The 20,318-nt window shown below is 41.2% G+C and overlaps 1 protein-coding gene and 2 long non-coding RNA genes across 5 annotated transcripts in view; 2 read left to right on the top strand and 1 right to left on the bottom strand.

Moving 5' to 3' along the window:
* The window catches only part of RAB3B (RAB3B, member RAS oncogene family), a 51,503-nt gene that overhangs the window by 8,621 nt on the left and 22,564 nt on the right, over positions 1-20,318 (top strand). For all 3 annotated transcript variants that reach the window (XM_081010841.1, XM_081010839.1, XM_081010840.1), the window contains exon 2: positions 2,477-2,704. In XM_081010841.1, the coding sequence (XP_080866967.1) occupies positions 2,477-2,704 (228 nt within the window). The remainder of the gene's footprint in view (positions 1-2,476; positions 2,705-20,318) is intronic.
* LOC308479870 lies at positions 10,647-18,820 on the bottom strand. Its single transcript, XR_013987862.1, has 4 exons — positions 18,618-18,820; positions 14,541-14,646; positions 12,754-12,844; positions 10,647-11,245 (listed from the first exon to the last, which is right to left on the bottom strand). It is a non-coding gene; the product is annotated as an uncharacterized lncRNA (long non-coding RNA).
* Positions 12,789-19,258, top strand: LOC308479869. The gene is made up of 2 exons (XR_013987861.1): positions 12,789-12,852; positions 18,820-19,258. It is a non-coding gene; the product is annotated as an uncharacterized lncRNA (long non-coding RNA).

Below are 20,318 nucleotides of genomic sequence, written 5' to 3'. Positions count from 1 at the left end.
TCCCATCAGCCCTGGCCAGCCTGGAGAGATGGTATTGTCGGCCATCTTCCAAGGCGCCCCTAGCGGAGCCCCCATTTTTCTCATTTTAAATTAGGTTCTCCACATTTCCATAGCAATCTCTGTATTACTTTTTTTTTTAAATCCTCATGAAAATCTTTAAGCATTTTAGTGTGAATTTCTCTCAATAAACACATTTTTGTATGCAGCTTTGACCAATAGACACGTGTTTCCCACCAATTTTCCTTAGTATAGGGTTGTCATATGTCTGAAATTTCCCAGACATAGCCAGTATTCAGCCCTTGTAAACAGTGTCCAGGCAGAAATTGCTGGAATGTCTGGGAAAATCTGTATATATAGCAACCCATGTTGGCAGTGTAGATTTTTGTGAATTTAATAAAAAAAATAGCTCAAAAACTAAAGCTCCACAACTTAATACAATGCATTTTTGTATGCTATTTTCACTAATGTGCATTTCCTCCTAATACATACATTATTGTTTGTATTATTTGGCTGGAGAACTGCATCTCAAAATTCCGAAACGTGTGAATTTTTAAGGATAGCTGTGTTTTAGTTCACATATTGGTTCAGGAGGCTAGTCAGGAATCAGGGAGTTATAATCCAACAACATTAGGAGGACTGCAAGTTCCCACCTCTGCCCTAAATAAAGGAGGAAGGTTATATAAATCGAGTAAGTAAGTAAGTGAGTACCATAAGTATTCAGAGACGTGCAAGTAATAATAACAGAAGCAAGCATCTAGTATTGTACATAGAAACTCCACGTATATTCAGGCAAGCTCTGGGATTAGGGAATGGAAAAGACAGAAATCCTACCAACCTGGGTTGTTTTTTTTGACAACCCTCTTTTCAGACTTTTCTCTGCAACTGTGATTAAAACAACAACAACTATTCCATATTCTGAATTCTAGGCTGACCATTGCATATAGATTCTGAACTATATATAGGCCTGACTATTTGAATAGTTGCCATTTGAAGCCATTGTTTCAAGCCAGGAACTGTTGCCAGATGAAAAGAGGTGAAGACCATAGGGAGCAGATGTCCCAGGGGTATCCTGTTATAGTCTGCTTAACAATGCGTGTAAACATTTTGTGGGTTCATCTTCATGCATTTTTAGTGTACAGTACTGGTGCAAAAGATGGGAGGGGAATATTATTCCTTCACTGCTTAACCCTTTTATTAGTTTACATTTACATTTATTAATTTAAACTATTCCTTCTTTTTCTTTCTGCACCAAGTTCTAGGTGGGTATATTAATAAGCTGTTTCTCACCATGTTCACACATTTCTGCTTTCATTGCTAAGAAGCCCAGTGCTTTTTCCTAAGGGAGAAATGTACAAGCAATAAGCTTTGCAGTGCCCAGTTACAATGAAATTGACATGGCAAATTGGAATCTACTATATTAATAAGAAGTAATGAATTTCCCAGTGGGGAAATTTGCAAGGAGCAAGAAAAGAATAAGTGCCAGAATCAAACTGACTAGGTAACTGGCATTAATACTTTTAATGGGAAAGGTTTTCATCGGTCACACTTAAGTTTTCTCCTAATAGTCTTCTATAAGTCAGTTTTATTGTACATAGTATCTCCACAATGACAATCTTATTTGGAATCCTTTCTTTTTATTAGTGAGAAGAATTGACTTATCATCCTGGGGAAATTTCAAAATATAATATCCATGTGGTACCTGAATAAGAAAATGACAGAATACCTCTTTTTATAAGAGTGTCACCTGTGACGTTTTGATGCACTCGGATTAACATGGGAGCAGGAATCTATCACTTTAGCTGCTGTTCAGTAAACAATGCAATAATTAATACAATCTGGGAGCCAGGTGGCTCCATTTAGCCTTGGCACAAAGTAGGATGTTTTTTCCTTCTTCATTTCGAAATGTTAGCCACCGACACTGAATTCTAATAATGAAACTTGGTCTGTTCAGTTCATATCAGCACCTAATGTAGGCAGGATTAATTGTCTTTAAAATGTGCTATCTGTTCATAACCAATCCTAGGGATAGGGTGAATATGGCAGAGTTATTCATAAGATGTGTTTCTAAGCTATTCTGTTTATCTTGATTAGGGCACTGTCAACACCTGTTATCAAATACAGTACTCATTGAGTAGTCTATAGACTACACAGGTATTTTCTTTATAAATCTAAACAGAAATAAAACCACATGCATCCCTCACTATGTTATGATTATGGAAGCAGGTGTTATGTGCTAATCCGCTTCTGAATCAGGTCCTGCAATTATGAAAAATCAATTGCTTACTCTTGATAGATCCATGTATGTATTGCTCCTGGAATGGGGGCCATGAGTTCAACATTATACAATCACTGTTATCAGCTTTGATACTCTTGGTCACCTGGAGATGAGGGCATGTGAGAAGGGATTACTAAGTGCATATTCTGTTCCTGAATAAATTAAATCACAGAGACAAATGTGCTACTCTTATTTCCTTAGATGGCTTCCGTAACAGATGCCAGATATGGACACAAGGATGCTTCCGACCAGAATTTTGATTATATGTTCAAACTCCTGATCATTGGCAACAGCAGCGTGGGCAAGACCTCCTTCCTCTTTAGATATGCTGATGACACTTTCACACCAGCCTTTGTCAGTACTGTGGGGATCGACTTCAAAGTGAAGACTGTTTACAGGAATGACAAGAGGGTAAAACTGCAGATTTGGGTGAGTATCATTTATTCTGGAATCATTAACCTTATGCACTAATGTAATAGAAAGTGGATCAAATTGTGGTTATGGCATATTTGTACTACACGGGCCTTTTGCTTGCATTTTATTTAAGCAGAAGATGTATTAATTATTTGTTTACCTTCTGTCCCTTCTTCTAATGGAAGGGCTTCTTCCATTAGAAGAACATACTATTCTGTAAAGTTTTCCAACCCTCTGAAACAGCTTTTAGGGGGCACAAGGAGGAATAAAAATCATCTCCTTGCCTACCCCTGGTGGAAGCAACCCATGAGTAAAGTAGGCTGGATCCAACCCAGAATCTGGATCTGAAACTATTATCATTGCTCTTTATGGGTTACTGAGATCATTTGGGACAGCTGTTACAGTGTGTCTTCTTGTGTATGAAATCAGATTCAAGTGATCCTTCTTTCAGGATGCCTTCACACTTTTTTCTCTGGAACTGCCATGCTTTGCTCACTCACTTTTTACAGAGCTTTTAGATGATGGTGTCATCACTATAGTGCTTTCTGTGTTGTTCTCCTGTGTTTTCTGGCTTGAGCTTGAGACTGTTTTCTTGCAATCAAATGAAGCTGCAACATTAGCCTGTCTAGTGTGAAGAGGCTTGTAGGGTTCCTGTTCCTTTCAACTAGGGTTAGCTAACCTATGGGCCTCCACATGTTGTTGGACTCCCTTAGCCCCAGCCAGCTTGACTATTGGTGGATGATGGGAATTGTAGGCCAGCAATATCTGGAAAGCCACAAGTTAGCCATTCCTGCTTTAAACACTTATTATTTGCAAATTTAGTTACTCTAATTACTTCCATTTTATTATTTCTTGTTGGTCCTGGCTGGCAGAAGAGCCTCTCAACTGCCCCTTAAATTACTTCTATGAACTATTCCATATCAGTTTCTGTTCCCACAGTGGGGAGGAGGGAGAGTCTATAGAAATCACTTTCCTCTGTTTTTTTCTGTATTGTATTTAATAAAATGGCAGCCCATATCTTCCTTCATTATCTCTCTCTCTTTCTCTCTGAGCAACATTCATGGTAACCGGTGGGGGCAGAATGGGGGAATCATACCTATTTTTTTCCTTGTACCGCCACTTATCACCAAGCAAATCTTCACCTCAGAGTTACACACACCAACCTCCTTGACAGGCTATACTTTTCCCTTTGTCCATACTCCCTGTACTATTATTGACGCAACCAAACTTTGGGCTGTGTTCACATTACTGTCTTTAAGTACAGTGAAACTATCCTCCCTTTCACAGCTCCCCCCTGCAAGCTGTTCACAACAGCATAACCTAACTGGTGTTTGATGTTTTTCTGATTCTGGACACGTCAGGGGGCATTAATGCGAAGCTGTGCAGGAAGATGTCTTTACCCTAAACAAAGATGTTCACACCCGATGGTACATGAAGTATGTGCTGTGGAATCCTAATCATTTTGACATCTGTAACTGAATCTCTTGATTACCAGACTGCAGTATGTAATCCCAATGGACGCATCATTTCATTCCTCCCACCCAAACCTTTGATAATCTGAATATTTAGAATCTGTGATCGAGTTTTTTGTGTTTTTTTCTAAGGTAGTTAAAAGAGCATGCAGTCCTCATGCTTTTGTTTTGTTTCTTATCCCCCTCATTGTTCTACTTGGTTAAAAGATCTGGGTTTTGTATATAAGTGTGACTTTTCCTCTTAGGCTGTGGATGAGGGAGGAATTACAAAAGGAAAGAAAAAGATTAATGGCGCCGCTTTGAAAATCTCACTTTTGTTGAAAGCTATTGTGGTTGTCCTGTGTAAAAATAGCCTGTTCCACCTCAAAGGCATAAACAAGATATATAATAAAGAATGTATTTTTACATTTAGTACTCTTAAGGTATTTTGATTTGTGAAGGTGATTTGGTTCAAGGAACTGAATAAACATTTCCGAAATTGGAATAGTTTAGTCTTTTTATCTGGGTAATATTATTTCCTTGTGTTAGTGGTTTTTTTTTAAAACGCATGGTTCTTGCAAGTTCTTTTGTGCAGTATAATTGTTTGTGACACTTGCATTTTTAAATGTGTGAATAATAAAGCTTCACAACAACAGCTAAGATCCAAAGAACTGTGAAACTAGTTTGATGAGCCCAAGAGACTATGCAGACTATGTATTGTGTAGTCAGAAATAAATGGGAGCTTAATCCTAAATAAGTGTGCTTTAGCAGGGACAGGGAACCTGTGTCCTTCCAGATATTGCAGGACTCCACCTCCCATCAGCCCCAGCCAGCATGACCAGTGCTCAGGGATGATGGGAGCTGTAGTCCAGCAACCTCTGGAGGGCCACAGGTTCCGCATCCCTAGTATATAAGATTGCAAGCTCTTAACTAAGAGCAAGCCCCACTGAACCCAGCAGAACACTGTTAGGCACCCCCTTCAAACAGCAGGACCCCCGCAACACATGGAAAAGCTTGAAATGGAGAGGGTTTTGAAGTTTTGTTGTTGTCCTATATTCTATATCTTATTATCTGCAGTTGTTGTTTTCTTGTGACCCATGCCTTTGGTGTGCTTCGGTGTAAAAATTATTCAAACAACATACTAGGTGGATTATCAGAATTAATCTGTGTTTTGATATGGGGGCCAGCTGTACAAAGATGAAACAAGCCCTTTTGCGTGAGCCCAAGTCAGGGATGGGGAACTGGCTGCCCTCCAGGGGTTTTGGACTGCAGCTCCCATCAGCTCCAGCTAGCTTGGCCAATGGTGAGGGATGATGGGAGGTGTAGTGTGGCAACATCTGTAGGACCACGAGTTCCCTATTCCTGGCCTAAGCAGTCCTATGGGTTTGCAGTCCATGCTGAGCAGCTCTGTGCATATTTACAGTGGTACCTCAGTTGTCAAACGTAATCCGTTCTGGAAGACCGTTTGACTTCTGAAACGCTTGACAACCGAGGCGCAGTGGGCAGTCTGCAATTTTAATTGGGGAAAAATAAGAAGAATACAACAGAAGCTGTTCAACTTCCGAGGCGCGTTGGAAAACGGAAGCAATTACTTCCGGGTTTTCAGGGTTCAAAAACCAAAACGTTTGGCAACGGAGACGTCTTCAAACCGGGGTACCACTGTACTTGGAAGCAAGTTCCACTGCATTCATTAGGGCTTACTCCCAGATAAATGTGTTTAGGATTGCAGCCCTATGTGTTTAAGAGCTAAATTATAATCTCCCTTTGTCTCCTGGCTAAAAGCCTTCTGATACTCAGTTCTGAACTGCTGGAGATATTAATTACTGATCAGAAAGGAAAGCTTGGATAGCAGTGTTTTCCCATTTTTTATTTTTTATTTTAAAATCAAATCGAAGAGTTAAGTTAGCACAGTCCATAGCAGATGGCAACAGCATTACTGTACACTTAGGTTGCCTAGCAGCCAGAGAAAAGTGTATTGAAAAGACCAGGAGGGAGCCAGAGCGGATGAATAGAAGTGGACTTTAAGTGAGAAAAAGGACAATGTTGCCTACTTTGCACTGAAAAGCAAAACTGGGTCCTATATATTTATTTAGTTACAGGAATGCTGCTGTTAAATAACTAAGGGTAGATCATATGAAAACTTCAGCTTTTCATAATCTCAGAGTTATTACCAACTCACATCTCTTGGCCTTGCCAACCTCACAGGGTTGTTGTGAGGATAAAATCGGGAGGGGGGGGACCATGTACATTACCCCAACTTTTTTAGAGGAAAGGGGGAATATAAATGAGTGTTTATGCTGGAATTTGCTCTTGTTGTTGTAATACTTAAGTGAGTACATAGGTATTTAGATGCTTTCTCTGTTTTTAGGGTGCTCAAATAACATGGTTATTGAGTGGCATCTAAATGCTATAAACAAACACATATTTTTTCACCATACCAGAATGAGGCCCATTTTAACTTGGCATGTAAGCTTGAGAAGGGGAGCTGTGATGAATTTTGTTTCCTCCACTTCCCTAACAAACCACTAATACTGAAAGTTATTGCTTTTCTACCAGCCCTGGAAGCTGAACACATCCTCAGTTGGACCTGGGGCTGTATTTCTTAACAGCCTGGTTTGCACATAACTGTAAAATATGGTGTCTGCCAGACAATCACTTAGACTTTGGTTTATTGTGTCACAGAATAGCTAAAAAGGACCTTCAGAATGACTTGCAGCTCTTTGCTTATGCCTCTGTAGCTTCTGGGTGGTGACAGCGCCTTTGCTATAGTTAAAGAAGAGGTTGAGTTCTCACATAATGCTAAGCTATGGTTAATGCTAGCTAAGGTTTGTAAGCCAACTACAAACCCTGGTTAATGAGCTATCATTAACCATAGGTAATAAATCATAGATAAGTTGCTGGATTGGGTTCACACATTGCACTAAGCCATGGTTTTATAAACTATAGTTTAGTGTTACATGTGAAAAAGGCCATTCCATGAGATTCTTTAAAATCAGCAGTAAATTCAACATCAAATTTTATACTCAGGGAAGAAAAATACTGTATTTTTCCGTCTATAAGATGCCTCCATGTGTAAGACGCCCCCTATTTTGGGGGACTCAGATTTAAGAAAATGGGGAGGGGAGATGTATCCGTGTATAAGATGCCCCCTATTTATTGACATTATTTTTTAGGGGGAAAACCTAGTCTTATACACTGAAAAATACGGTGTATATCCAGATTTGAGGGAACGAAATTTGCCTTGTGTCATACCCGTTAAAAAGATTCAGTTAACTAGATTTATGGGCAATATTAATAATTTTCATGAATGGTAGAGAGATACAGTTCCACAGCAATCATGCACAGCTGCTACCAGAAATATCTAACATCATCCTATTTTTGTAGAGATAATTAAAGCAAATTGAAACTTGACAACCACAAATTACGCTGGATGACTGTTTCTTTTTCCTTTCTTTTGCCAAAATCAATTTGGATGCAGCTGCCTACATGTAAAATATGTTAACACTTTTTTTTCATGCATGTACAACAATTGGTGCGAAGCACGTAAAGTGATGCAATGATGAAAATCTATTTTTGTCTGAATGAAACAGAAATTCTGTAGCTGTGATTCTGTAATCAAGTGTGCCTAATTTTATACTGCAAGGTTAGAAATATATATTTTTTATTCAAAAATAAATAATTATGTATCATCTGTTCTCAAACTCGAGAGTTTCCCATTTCTATTGCAGCTGTAAAGTATTCATCATGAACTACTCTAGAATTGCTGCTTGCACCAATTCATCTCTTAAAGAGACGCACAGCTGCTAAGCTGGATGTATGAAAAATGAGTTATATAGTTATAAAATCAATATGCAAGATGAGCTAAGAATGTAAGACGATCTAGGTTTTTAATACATCGAAACTGGAGAGAAGATTTAGGGGAAGATGTGGTTACGGGAGCTCAGATTCCCAGTGATCTTTTTGTACCTCTCCCATCAGATGTCAAGGCAATAAAGAACTACACAGTTTTTAGAAGACATCTGAAGGCAACGCTGTATCGGGAAGTTTTTAACGTTTGACGTTTTATTATGTTGTTATAATCTGCTGGAAGCCACCCAGAGTAGCTGGGGAAACCTAGCTGGGCGGAGTATAATCATCATCATCATCATCTTCATCTTCATGTAGTTGTTATTATTATTGTAATTGTGCTTAGTTACCAGAATATGATCCTATTAGGACACTTCTTTCACATCGTTTATTGACTCATTGTAGTGATCCTCTTGAGCAAGCGACATTAATAGGTGAACCAGAAACACACTGATCTTTGCATTACTGACCAGGGCCAGCCCTCCCATGAGGCTGTGTTAGGTGACCGCCTCAGGCAGCAGGATCTGCCCAACTACATAGATCTGACCCCCAATACATAGGTTGGTTTCAGTTCTGCCTCCTATTTGCCTGGGGGGGCGGGGCTGCTGTGCAAGAATAAAGCCTCCTTCTTTTCACGGAGGCCAGAGAGGGCGAGAAGGAGAAGCCAAAGCTGCTGCTTTACTCTCAACTACCAGTGTTCCCTCCCTCCCTCCAGATGCAGATCTTCACTCTCAACTTCTCGCCGACCCCCATATTGATGCTGCCTCCCTTTTCCCTGATGCTAATCTTTATTCCAATAGATGGAGGCTCAAGGTGGCGTTTCCCTCCTTGTTTAATACATCACAATCCTGTCACTCAATTATAAATGAGAGTTATGTCCAAACTGCATATTACATGTCTCATACCAAATAAACACCTCATGAGTAATGTCTGAACCATGCCAGGTCTATCAGTCGGATCAAACTAAGCACATACTTTAAAGCACTTTCATGGAAAGCAGTTGTGGCTCCGGGGGGTCCCTCTACTCTGGATTGGTATTACATGGCACAGAGAGTGGACTCTTTCCTCCCTGCCCTGTTTTCCTGCTGAAAATTGGCTCCTCATATAGCTGTTTGCTCCCAAAGGTTCTGTTTGCTGCAAATATTTGCTGATTTTTTGCTATTAGGTATCTTTTAGACCATGCTTGGAAACAGGGAAGAGTGCTGCCATGATTGGAAACAAAACAATGGCACTCACCTTCAACATTTGATGGTCTAACATACTGTGGCAACTTTGTCAAGGTCAGAATGTTGTTGGCATCTGTCTGTCTCGAGAGACAATGGAGTGCACCTCTGGGGGTGAAGACAAACCGTTGGAGAACCACAGCGTCTGCTGTGACTGCAGAGACCAGTAAGTCATAACTGCTTCCTCCTGAACTGATCTCTCTGAGGTGCAAGCTTGGGCAGTGTGTATGGAGATCCTGGGTTGCCCAGACGACAGCAGGGAATGCATATTTGACCCAACTCCTTTTATCAATATGTGCAAGAAGAATGGTTCACTCTCTGCATCTTTCATAATACACCACCATGCTGTCATGCTATAGTAAACAGTCACCCGAACAAGCCCTACGAATCAATAGGCAAATTTACCACCACTTCACCATGGGGTATCTAAAAGGAGCCTCCTACAAGCATTGCTCTTGTGCAAATCTTGTGAATTTGGACCTACTGTAGAAGGAGTCTTATGGATCAGAAGTAGAGCAGGCTTTGTAATGCACTGTTCCTTGTGCCAGATTTTCCTGTCAAACACCATGTTGTTTGCACTTCCAAATGAACTGCAGTCACTACTGAAAATCCCTGGGGCTGCACTTGTCAAACACTTTCCCCCCCTTCTGGAACCAGAAGCTCTTATACCTACCCTTTGTTCATGTCTCAGTTTTTCAGCTATGCTAATATCTTATCACTTGCACAACCTCTAGCTGACAGTGACTCATAGCTAGAAAATGAAATGTGCATCTGTGATACAGTTATGGGAGTATCTTTTCATAGTAAGCAAAGAAGAGTCACAGGGAGATTCATGTCAACTTTTCTTAGACCACCAAGGGGAGAATGGAGCCTGAGGTAGAGAGGATGCAGACCTGGCATATCCAGGGAGAGGGGGAGGGAGGATTGATTTCTGTCCAAATCTAAGGCTGTGGCTCTGGGGGAAGCAAGACCCTCAGAGTATTAATGCTGCCAGTCCTTCCATCATAGGCTCAGGTTGTATATATATATGTGTGTGTGTAAATGAACCATAGACCATAAAGTCACCACAGTCTCCAAAGGAAATACGAACCCTGGGCAAGCGCCTGGAACCCCTGGAAACTCACACCTCTCAAAAATCTCACACCTCTCAAAAATTGGGGTGCCATGCAGCAATAGGGGGGGAAAGCTCATTACTTTATCTGAGGGGGTCAGAAATACACAGCACTTATGCTACTACTGCTGATGGAGCTGCATTTCTGCTTTTTTTAATAAACGAATGAGCAGAGTAGTCCCAACTGTTTTAAAAGCACATTCATCTTAATTTACCAGGTTGGTTTGTTATTTCAAGACTTCAGATCATATTTTGAATGTGCCTTCAAATCCAATAAGAATGTATTGGAAATGGTTCTGTAAATGAATGATAATTCATTTTATGTTGTCATGGTAGTTAACAATACCAAATGATTTTAAAGTCTCCTTTTATAAGTATCTTCAGAGTGTTCCCCCTACCCACTTTATGAACTTGAGACTAAGGATGCCTGTAGGATTTTTATTCACTTGTGTGTGGGTGACTAATGGATTTTTAATAGAAGTCACGAAAGGGAATGTGCATGAACATTATTTGGGGAAAATATCTTATATTACTTGTGGAAAACAGCAAGTAATATTGCCTTTGAAATTAAAATCCGGGAAGTTTGCTCAGGCATACCTATTTCAAAAGATGATTGAATTCATGTTCAGAAACAACGGGCAATATGTATCACTATTTTTATGAAGAGGTATTACTTTTAATGATGCAAGATTTTTCTGTCACACTAGCTTCCTTAAGATATTGATTGCAGGGTGGAAATAGAGGGTCAGATTCGGATCTCCAAAACTGAAGCAACTTCAATCCAGGAATTTTTTTCTGAAGGCTTACGTTCCTGGGATTAAGTTTATAATCTGATCCTGGTTTTATGTTCTCAAGGTAGTGTTCTTCCTTGATTTCCATTTTCACTCTGGTTCTCCTGTGTGAAGCAGTGGGGCCCAGTAGTTCCCTAACAGGAGACTGAGGCTGATCTGTTATGAATTTATTGGCTGGGGATTTTCTGTTTAATTGCTGCTCTGGAATCATTACTGATAAAGGGTGACTAATGAATCCAATAATTAACCAAATTATACTGGGCTTCTTGCATCTTTCTTTTTTTAAATAAAGAAATTGGAAATCAGCAATTGAAGCCTTCCTACCCCACCATCCACCCTCCCATCCCTGAACAAACAACTCATTAAGGCAATTACTCACTAATCCCCTAGCTGTGATAACAGGACAAGAAAACTGACAGAATCTGGAAAGGGAAAATATTAAATTTTAAAGCATGGGGTTCCTGGAAAGTCTTAATAGTTTTTTTTCTACACTGTCCTGACTTAAGCTGCAATTCTGTTTTTTTTTTATAAAAAATAGAATAAAATGTCCCACAAAACATATTTGAAAAAAACATTGGGGGTGGGGACAGCCAAGTGCTACTTATAATTTATCAATGACAGGATGGTTTAGAAGTTCCTTCTCCTGCTGTGTTACATGACACATTACTATCTTGCTTAATGCTTCTCATGGTACATCTCTTGTAGCTTTAACCTTTGCCTTCCTACTCTTGGGACAGGTCTGCTCCTCTTTCTAACTAAGAATTCCTTCATGGGATGACTTATAGGTTCAGTTTGGACATAACTCTCATTTATAATTTAGTCTGACATGAATGAGCTTCAGGCTCGTGTGTCATCACCTTAAACCCCACTCCCAGGTGGTCATAAGAAGCAGCAGCTTTCATTTCCATTTTCAATGAGCCAGAGGTTATCATTGTGTCTCAACCCTTCATCTTAACCACGTTAATCTATGGCTTTGGAAAACAAGCCAACTTCATAAACCACCATTTGAAGCATGCTTCTTTCAACAAATCCTAGTTAAGAAGTCTGTGGCATCACTTCCCTCTACCCCAGAGGTTGGCAACCTAAGACCTATGGGCGGTTCCAGCCCATGAGCTTCCTTGAACCAGCCCACGGCTGTTCCATGGATTGGCATGGGGATTCCATGCTCCCCCCGGCGCCATTTTTTTCTTGCCGCGGGGACCGACTTCTGGGTTGGAAGAGCGCCAGAAATAGCATGTGCGCATGCGCATACGCGCTCCTCCATCCTGGAAGGGTGCTGGAAATAGCTTGAGCGCACGCACGGGCGCGCATGCTCCGGCCCACCAAGAGGTCTGCCAGGGAGTGGACTGGACCGGCCTCAAAAAACGTTGCCAATCCCTACTCTACCCCTAGTTTTATGGTAGATAGGGTGGTGCTTTTGTGCACATACCCGAGGGGCAGGAGCAAGCCCAACTTGTTGAGTTAGGAGAGGGTGCTGAGTGGGATGCTTTAAAGAGCTCTTCTGCCCCAAGACATTGTCTTTTCAGCCTTCAGCACAGCTCAGCACCCACCTCCGAGGACACAGTGTTGGTTGCCAGTTGATAGGTCTGTGTAGGAATTTTAGATAGCGCTGCAGGGTTTTCCCCACGTACACCACACTTACCAGAAAGTGGACATATTAGTCTCATTTCTAGCCCATGTCACTGTTGTTTATGTTCATTCATAAGGGCACTCCAGCCCATTTCCAGATTAATCTGTAATGGTGAAAAAAAAATCTATGAAAGTTCACATCTAATCACAAAATGACCATGTATCAATGTAGCTCAAGATGAGCATTTTAGGATAAAACACATTTAGAAATGCATACTTTAATGAGACTTAAATATGCATTTCAAATGCATTTTATAATGAGACTAAAAGGCTCCATGTTTGTGTGCCCAACTCACCACACAAAGGCAGGAGGCTTGAGGGGAGGGGCAGGTGATACAGGCAGATGTTCCTCAGCACAGCTTTGTGAGAGCTATGAGGAACCGGGGTACATGAAAAGCTAGGAAGGGTAGCTTATCTGGAACGGTGAAAGAAGGAAGGCTGCTCTTTGTCTGTCTTACAGGGAACCAGGGCTGGATGGAGGGAGTTAGTTATATTGAAGGAGCTGAAAAAACCAGGGCTTGTACAATGCTAAAACATAGTTTAGTGTAGCATCCAAATGAGGCCATGGATGTGTCCAGTTTCAGATCCACCATGTTGGTACCTCTGGCACATTGCTGGCTTTGAGCTACTGTTAATTTTCTAGAGAAAGAAGTTGGGGTTCAAGTCTCGCAGGAATTACTCAGAAGTGAGGGCAGCACACTTCACACCTGCTGAGAAGCACTTTAATATATTTTATTTAACAAGATTTATATATCACTTAATTTTAAAACAAAGCACTGAACAGCTTACGTGAAATAATACAAAATATTCATGAGAAAATACCAATAAAAAGAACAATCTTAAAAGTAAAATTGTATGCCTGAGTAGACTTGCCTAAACAGAAAAGTTTTTAGCAGGCACTGAAAGCAATACAGTGGTTGCAATATTAATATTCTTACTTCATATGTTCTAAAGTTGAACTCTGGTACTGAAAACAGATGGTAAATTTAGAAAAACACATGAGATTGGAAAGAAGACCTAAGGGTACAGGTGAGAGCATAAGCTCTTTCCACCTTGTCCCAGCTGGCTTGATTCTCTCTTGAACTACAAGCTCCATTTGGCTAAAATGAAGATAGGGTCATAGGCCAAAATTAACAGGAGTGAGTGCTGCATCCATGGGAAAAGTGGTGTCAAAATAAAATGCCCAGCTATTCAGGTCACCTGGCCACTGGCTCTGATCTAAATTTTTCATTATACTTCTTGCCCCACCCTTTCCTTTTCTACATCTGGGTTCTCCACTGTGAAGCTTGGCACTTGTCTTTTGACCTTCAGGCTCTGCATGCGTTTTGTAGTGTTTGAGAAAAGGTCAGGTGTCACAGGACTTAAAACTGATGAATAATGTAATCTAGACCCTGTGAGCTTTCGATCTAGGCTGTATAATCACAAGTAAATATGAGCAGGTTTCATTATATCAAATATTTGGCTCCTGTTTTTGAAGTGGCTGCCAAAGTGTCAGAGCCAGAAACGTGTTTTTGAATTAAATGAAAAGACTTAAGAATGGTAGAAATGGCAGGCTGTTGCTGTTAGTGTCTACACTGAGGACTCTCACATAACATTATGCATATGTGTCTGTGTAGGGGTGTGTGTGTGCGTGTACACGCACACACGCGCATACACACACACATCCATGTATCCCTACAGGCTAACTTACACAGATACATGTATTATTGTTGTATATTTACATCAGCACCTATAGGAATCCAGTCCTTTTTTTTGAAATTAACATCTTTGATTGTCAATCTGTCATAATTCATTGCTCACCAATCCACAGTTAGAGAATGGAGACTCTGGAGTTCAGCCATAGCCTTCCCAGAAAAGGTGGTTTGGACAAGGAAACTGATGGAAGAGGGAAGTCACACTGGAGTTCCTTGGATAAAGGGAAATACTGGGAGTTACTCTGAGAACATAGCAGAGTTACTTAAGAGAACAGGTGCCTGAGGATGGAAGAGTTGGAGGAGCAAAGTTTGTGGAGAGGATGTGACAATGGGAGAGTGACTTTGCTCCTGCTTCTTGATCCCTTATCAGCTTTTAATACCATCAACCATAGTATCCTCCTGGCAGCGGCAGAGCTTCCTGCTCCGACATCGGGGGAGGGGCGGAGAGCCGGCGGGGGGGGCTGTTGCGTGTCCTGGGGGCGGGGCACACCGCCTGCAGGGGCGTGGTGTCCAGCCCGGGCTGCAGGGGCAGCCGCAATGGCACCCTACTGGGATCGCGCTGCCGGGGGCAGTGCACTCCCCCTGCACTCCTCTTCCTCTGCCAGTGCCTCCTGGACCAGTTCTGGGGAATGGGAAGTGGCTGCAGTCATACCTTCTGGACCAAGTCCAGAGAGTAACATTAGGAGAGTGTTTTTTGGCACCCTGGCAGCTACATTATGAATCTGTTTTAGTCTATTCTCCCCCCCCCCCAATAATTTTTATTAGTTTTCAATTACAAAAAATCCAAAACAGACCTCATTATATGCATATCGAATCATAATACCAAATCAAATAACAATTAATCAAATATCCAATTATATAATTTGGGTGACCTCCCGCTTGCTGGATTACAGGTTCAGTAATTCTTTTTTTTCTTCCTGCTTTCAACATCTTGTTTATTCCAGTTGTATTCCAATCTTAATCATAGTCTCTTGTTCAACAGCTGCAATTTTTCTGTTTTAGTCTATTGCGGTTTTAACTTTTTGTATGTTTTAAATTATGGCTGTAATTATTATTTTTTAGTGATAATTTTTATCATTTTATCTTTTTTTGTTAACTGCTTTGAGGTTTTCTTCTACAGTCAAGTGGCTTGCCTCTTTTCCTACTGCTTCTTATTTTTTCTCTTTCACCCTCTATCACTATCTCCTATTTATTTTCCAGAAGTACATTTCTTCTGCTTAGTTCAAAAGTGGTGAACACCTGATAAAAGGATGCCTAGTATGAGATCAGATCAGGACACTCCAATATGTTAAATGATGAGTGAGAACAGAAGTGGTTTGTGTTTTATAGCACATTTCCTGTGATGCAAAGGATTCATTTCAGACAAGACTGTTGTTTCATTAAAAATAAAATTGAGTAAACATAGTCCAACAAGCTAATGGGCCTTGTTGAGCTCATTTTAAATGAAGCTTCAGAGATATCTTTTTTGTAATCAGTGCAGGATGAATTTCATTCAACATAATGGATAAGCCACAATATGTTGACATTAGGACTGATGGATCTGCTCTATATCCATTGGTTTCACCTATAGTTTATTTATTAAATGAGCAGTTATTCTTAAGTATCCAAGTCTTAAAGGGCTTTTCAGACAATCAGAATAACTTGAGTGAGTTCCACTCCTGATCCAATACCCTGATTGCACATGACAGACCATGCAGGTTGTGGTGCGTAGCCTTACTGTGAGGAGAGATGGGGAAATTAGCCTTCCCACTGAGCATTTCTGGGTGAGCATGTTTATATAGGCTTCCGATAACACTTTGGTGCTGGTGTTAAACAGTGTAGAAGTGTAAGGAAATAATGAAATAAAGTTACCAGAAAAGTTGGGGCATTGCATGGGGACGTATGAATCTCATCTCTTTTTAAGCTTAACTACAAATAATAGTTAAGCACTAGTGCTGCAGTTGTACGCTGAGGCACCCTAGTTGGAGGAGGGTTTGGGTTGTATCCAACTAAGATCTACTCGGAGTAAACCCATTGAAATTAATAGACCTAAATTTGTTACGTCCATGAATATCGGTGGGTCTGCTCTGAGTATGAACTACCATTTGATACAGCCCACTGAATTTTATGAGTGACTCATGAAATGTTGCCGTTTGAACTTGAAGAAAAGTTGATAGTCCTGTAACAGAAACAGTGCCTAAGGGAAAATGTCAAGAGTCCTATTCAACCAACATATAAAAGTGGTGTGCTTACTACTCCTCTAACTGCTAAACTGGAAAGCCAGAGGCAAATCTAGTTCTGAAATGACTTAAAAGAGAAAGAGCCCCTGGCTAATAGAGCTCTTTTCAAACCTCAGTCCACTAGGGCTACAATCTTGTGTTCTGCCACTCACAATTCTTGAACTCATCTATCATTCTGCCTGGAAATGAACTACAGTCAGAGCTAAAGATCCTACAAAGGTCACTGCCAGCATCCTTTTCCTCCAGAGTACGGAATTCAACCCGGATAGATCAAGCTTTTCCTCCTATTAGGAGAACTGAGGTGGGGATTTGGATGGACTGCCCTGTGCTTTGTTTCAGAGCCAAAACCGCCCAAGACATTTTGCTGCCTGAGGCAAAGGACAAGATCACGTCCCATTCATTTGACATAAAGAAGCTGATCAGACTGGCAGCTCAGGCTTATTTTGACATGGGTGATGGGCCAGCATCCTCTTGAGAGCATCAGGCTACTAGGCATGTGCACACACATTTCTGTCTCCTGACACCTCACTACACTGCTCCACAGCACCCATCACCGGAGACAACTATCTCACGCTGCCTGATGGTAGGATCACCCCTGTTAAGAATGTTCTTAGTTTCAGTGAATAAAAACTGAAACTAGAATTGTAGTCTGTGCACAATTCTTAGTTCTTCTTCGGCTGTAGAATTCAGTTGTGATGTTTGAGTGTATTTAGAGAACTGCACAGTATACACAAGAGTAAAGTGAATCTGTAGGAAGTGAGAATGGAGCTCCTGGGAGCACACAGAAGAGACATGTTTAATAAATAAGACTTAGGATAGCAGAAAGAAAAGGTGGAAATTATGAGTGGAACAGTCAATAATTAAGGCAAATGCAAGTTAATCTATAAAGCAGGGGAAATGTTTCAGATGCTTCTGTTTTAAGACACTGAGATTTTTGGTCACATCATTTGACTACCCTTGTCAAAGATAGATCTTATTTTAGAATATAATTTTCAATAAAGAAAGTTCCAGGCAAAGTTTCTGATGTTCACAGATCTAGGAAGGAAATAGAAAACAGTCATTTATTTTAAGCCAACTGGAGGGGTTGGGTGGAGAAAATGTAGGGAATGGTTTTCACAAAGGTAGCTTTAAATAGAAAGACAAAAATTACATCAACGTAAAGGTGAGTTGCCTAAAATAGTCTGTGAAATGACAGATCTTTCCCATATCCCCACAGGCAGTAATAACCACATGGCAGGCTGAAACATAGCCTCTGAACTAAATTGTTGAAAAGGGACAGAAGCAGTTTTGACAATGGTATATTGCAGAGGTTTTTAGTCTTTTGGGGTCCACGGCTCCCTTGACCAACAACGTTCCTTCTGCGGCACCTCTGAGGGGCTCAGGAGCCCAGTTACGTCACCCCTTACCTGCAGAGCCTCTCCTTGGGAGTCCTCTGGGCAGCTGCTGCTGCCGCCCCTGGTCTCTGAGCTACCCTCCCCACCATCCCAAAGAGAGGTGCCTCCTCACACTGCCCCACAGGGGCCTGGGAAGCACCCCCTGGCCAGCCCCAAAGGGACAATTCGCCTGGGGTACTAGCCAGGGCTGTTGCAACAAACATCTGTGCAAGCCTTTGAGAGGCAAAGACGCGAGAGGGCATCAGAGGGAAGGAAAGAGGGACAGAGGCTAGTGTTGTCGCAGCACCCTGACCATCATTGAAGACAACCCAGGGTGCCACAACACACGACACACACTAGTATGTGGTACTGACTGGAATGCAATCTATCATACAAGGAGAAGAATCACATATACTGTTCCACCCACTTTGGCCTCTGGCTTGCTCTCCTTACCACCAACATGCACCTCCCTGAAAGTTGGCCACGAAGGAAAAACGTTCTCCACCCCACCCCTATACGAAGTAAATAATATGTGACATGTGGATCCAGCTGCAGGTTTTCATAACTAATACCTCTGAAAATATAACTTACTTAAAAGAACTGAGAGGAGATGCTTCTGCGTTGCCACTGGAAATTCCAGAGGAGGAGTGTGGGCCAAGTTCATTTATGACCCTCTTGAACATGGGTAAGCTTGGAACATTCTCAGCCAAAATGCCTCATTCCCTCATGAACCACCTTCTGGGGGCTGTGTGCCTGTGGTGGTTGGGGTGGGATGTGACTCTTAACTTTGTAGGGAGGGCTACATTCCTGCCATGCCATGCCTACATCTCTCTCCCTTCTCCATCCAAGTCAGCAAAGAGGCATTATAATAGTTGAAGAACACATTCTGGCCTTGGTAAGAGCACTTGAGGGCCTAGAGTAAGGCCCATTAGGGGTGTGGCTTGGTGGATAGAGAGGCCTGTGGGGCCTTTTGGTTTGCAAAGACCTGTTCTTGTCTATATATATTTGGGGCCTGTGCATCTCCCAGTCCAATTTAAACTAGCCTTTAGCTTGAAATGAGAAATTTCCCAAATGCTATACAGTGTGGTGCCAAACTGCAAGCAACAGCTATGTTTTCCCTACAGATATAACTGCTGCATCTGTTCAGTGTGAATCAATATCCCTTACCTGCTTCAGACGGGTGGCGGCTTGGCATTTTTAAATAAATAAAGGAAAAATATGTCTGTATCTAATACTGCTGTTATGTCTTCCTTTCAGAATTTGAAATAATTACTTACCCAAACATGGTTTGTACTACCCTAGTCACAAACTGATCATTCACATTGATTGCTTCACCCTCCGCACCGCTCATTTCTTGTATATGCTAACAGTTTCCACTGTGCTTTGGTGCTAAAGAGAAACCGATGCAGTCAGACCCTGAATAGAATCAAAATGTATTTTTGCATCTTGTGGCACAGCATGCTTTAATAGTGAAGACAGAAAATGGCATCCATTTCAAATTGCTGGAGTTTTAATCCCTGTGTATAAACCCACTTTTCAATCAGTTTAGAAATCAGCATTAAAGAAAGAGCAGCAATCTTACAGTCTGATCCTAACTTCATCTCACGGATGCCAATTCCACTGATATTCAAGGAATTTATTTTCATGCATATGTAGGTTTTATGACCCAAATCTGCCCCCCACATATACACACACTTCACTATGTATTCTGTTGTAGTTTTTTCTTCACAGCACTGTTTCATAAATCCTATAAAATCTGTAACAGGCCAGTAAAGTGATAATCAGTGTCAGAAGATGTTTGAGAAGGAAGCAGCTGTGTTTTCTACCTCACTTGCTGTTTGATCGGCTGAACTGGCAAGCAGTAGCTAATCCCTTCTGTATTCTCAAAGCAGCAGCACGCCCCCCCCCCACTAAAAAAAACCCTAAAGCATTTTCTGTGTGATAAGTCTTAATCAGATTTTCACAGCCCAGTTCTGTATTGAGATAAGAGAAGTACTGTACTTTATATTCACAAGTCACTCCCATCCCTTCATTGTCACAGGCCCAACTTTGTACTGATTTTGTGGCATTTAAAATGAGGAAATAGAGAAAACAAACTACCATTTTGACCTGAGTTTACTTTCCATGTGACAAAAATGGCCCCCATATCTCCCATGTTGGACCAATCTGTGGCTATATACACATTAGTAGGGGACGCGGGTGGCAGTGTGGTCTAAACCACTGAGCCTACTTGCTTGATCTCCCTGTGGTTTTGTGAAAATGAATGATTAGTTTTTAGAAAGAGAGAAATCA

This window comes from Podarcis pityusensis, assembly GCF_964106645.2.
Source record: "Podarcis pityusensis genome assembly, chromosome: 6".
NCBI classification, from domain to species: Eukaryota; Metazoa; Chordata; class Lepidosauria; order Squamata; family Lacertidae; genus Podarcis; species Podarcis pityusensis.
The sequence above is the reverse complement of the archived record's forward strand: the minus strand, read 5'-3'. Positions and strand labels throughout refer to the sequence as shown.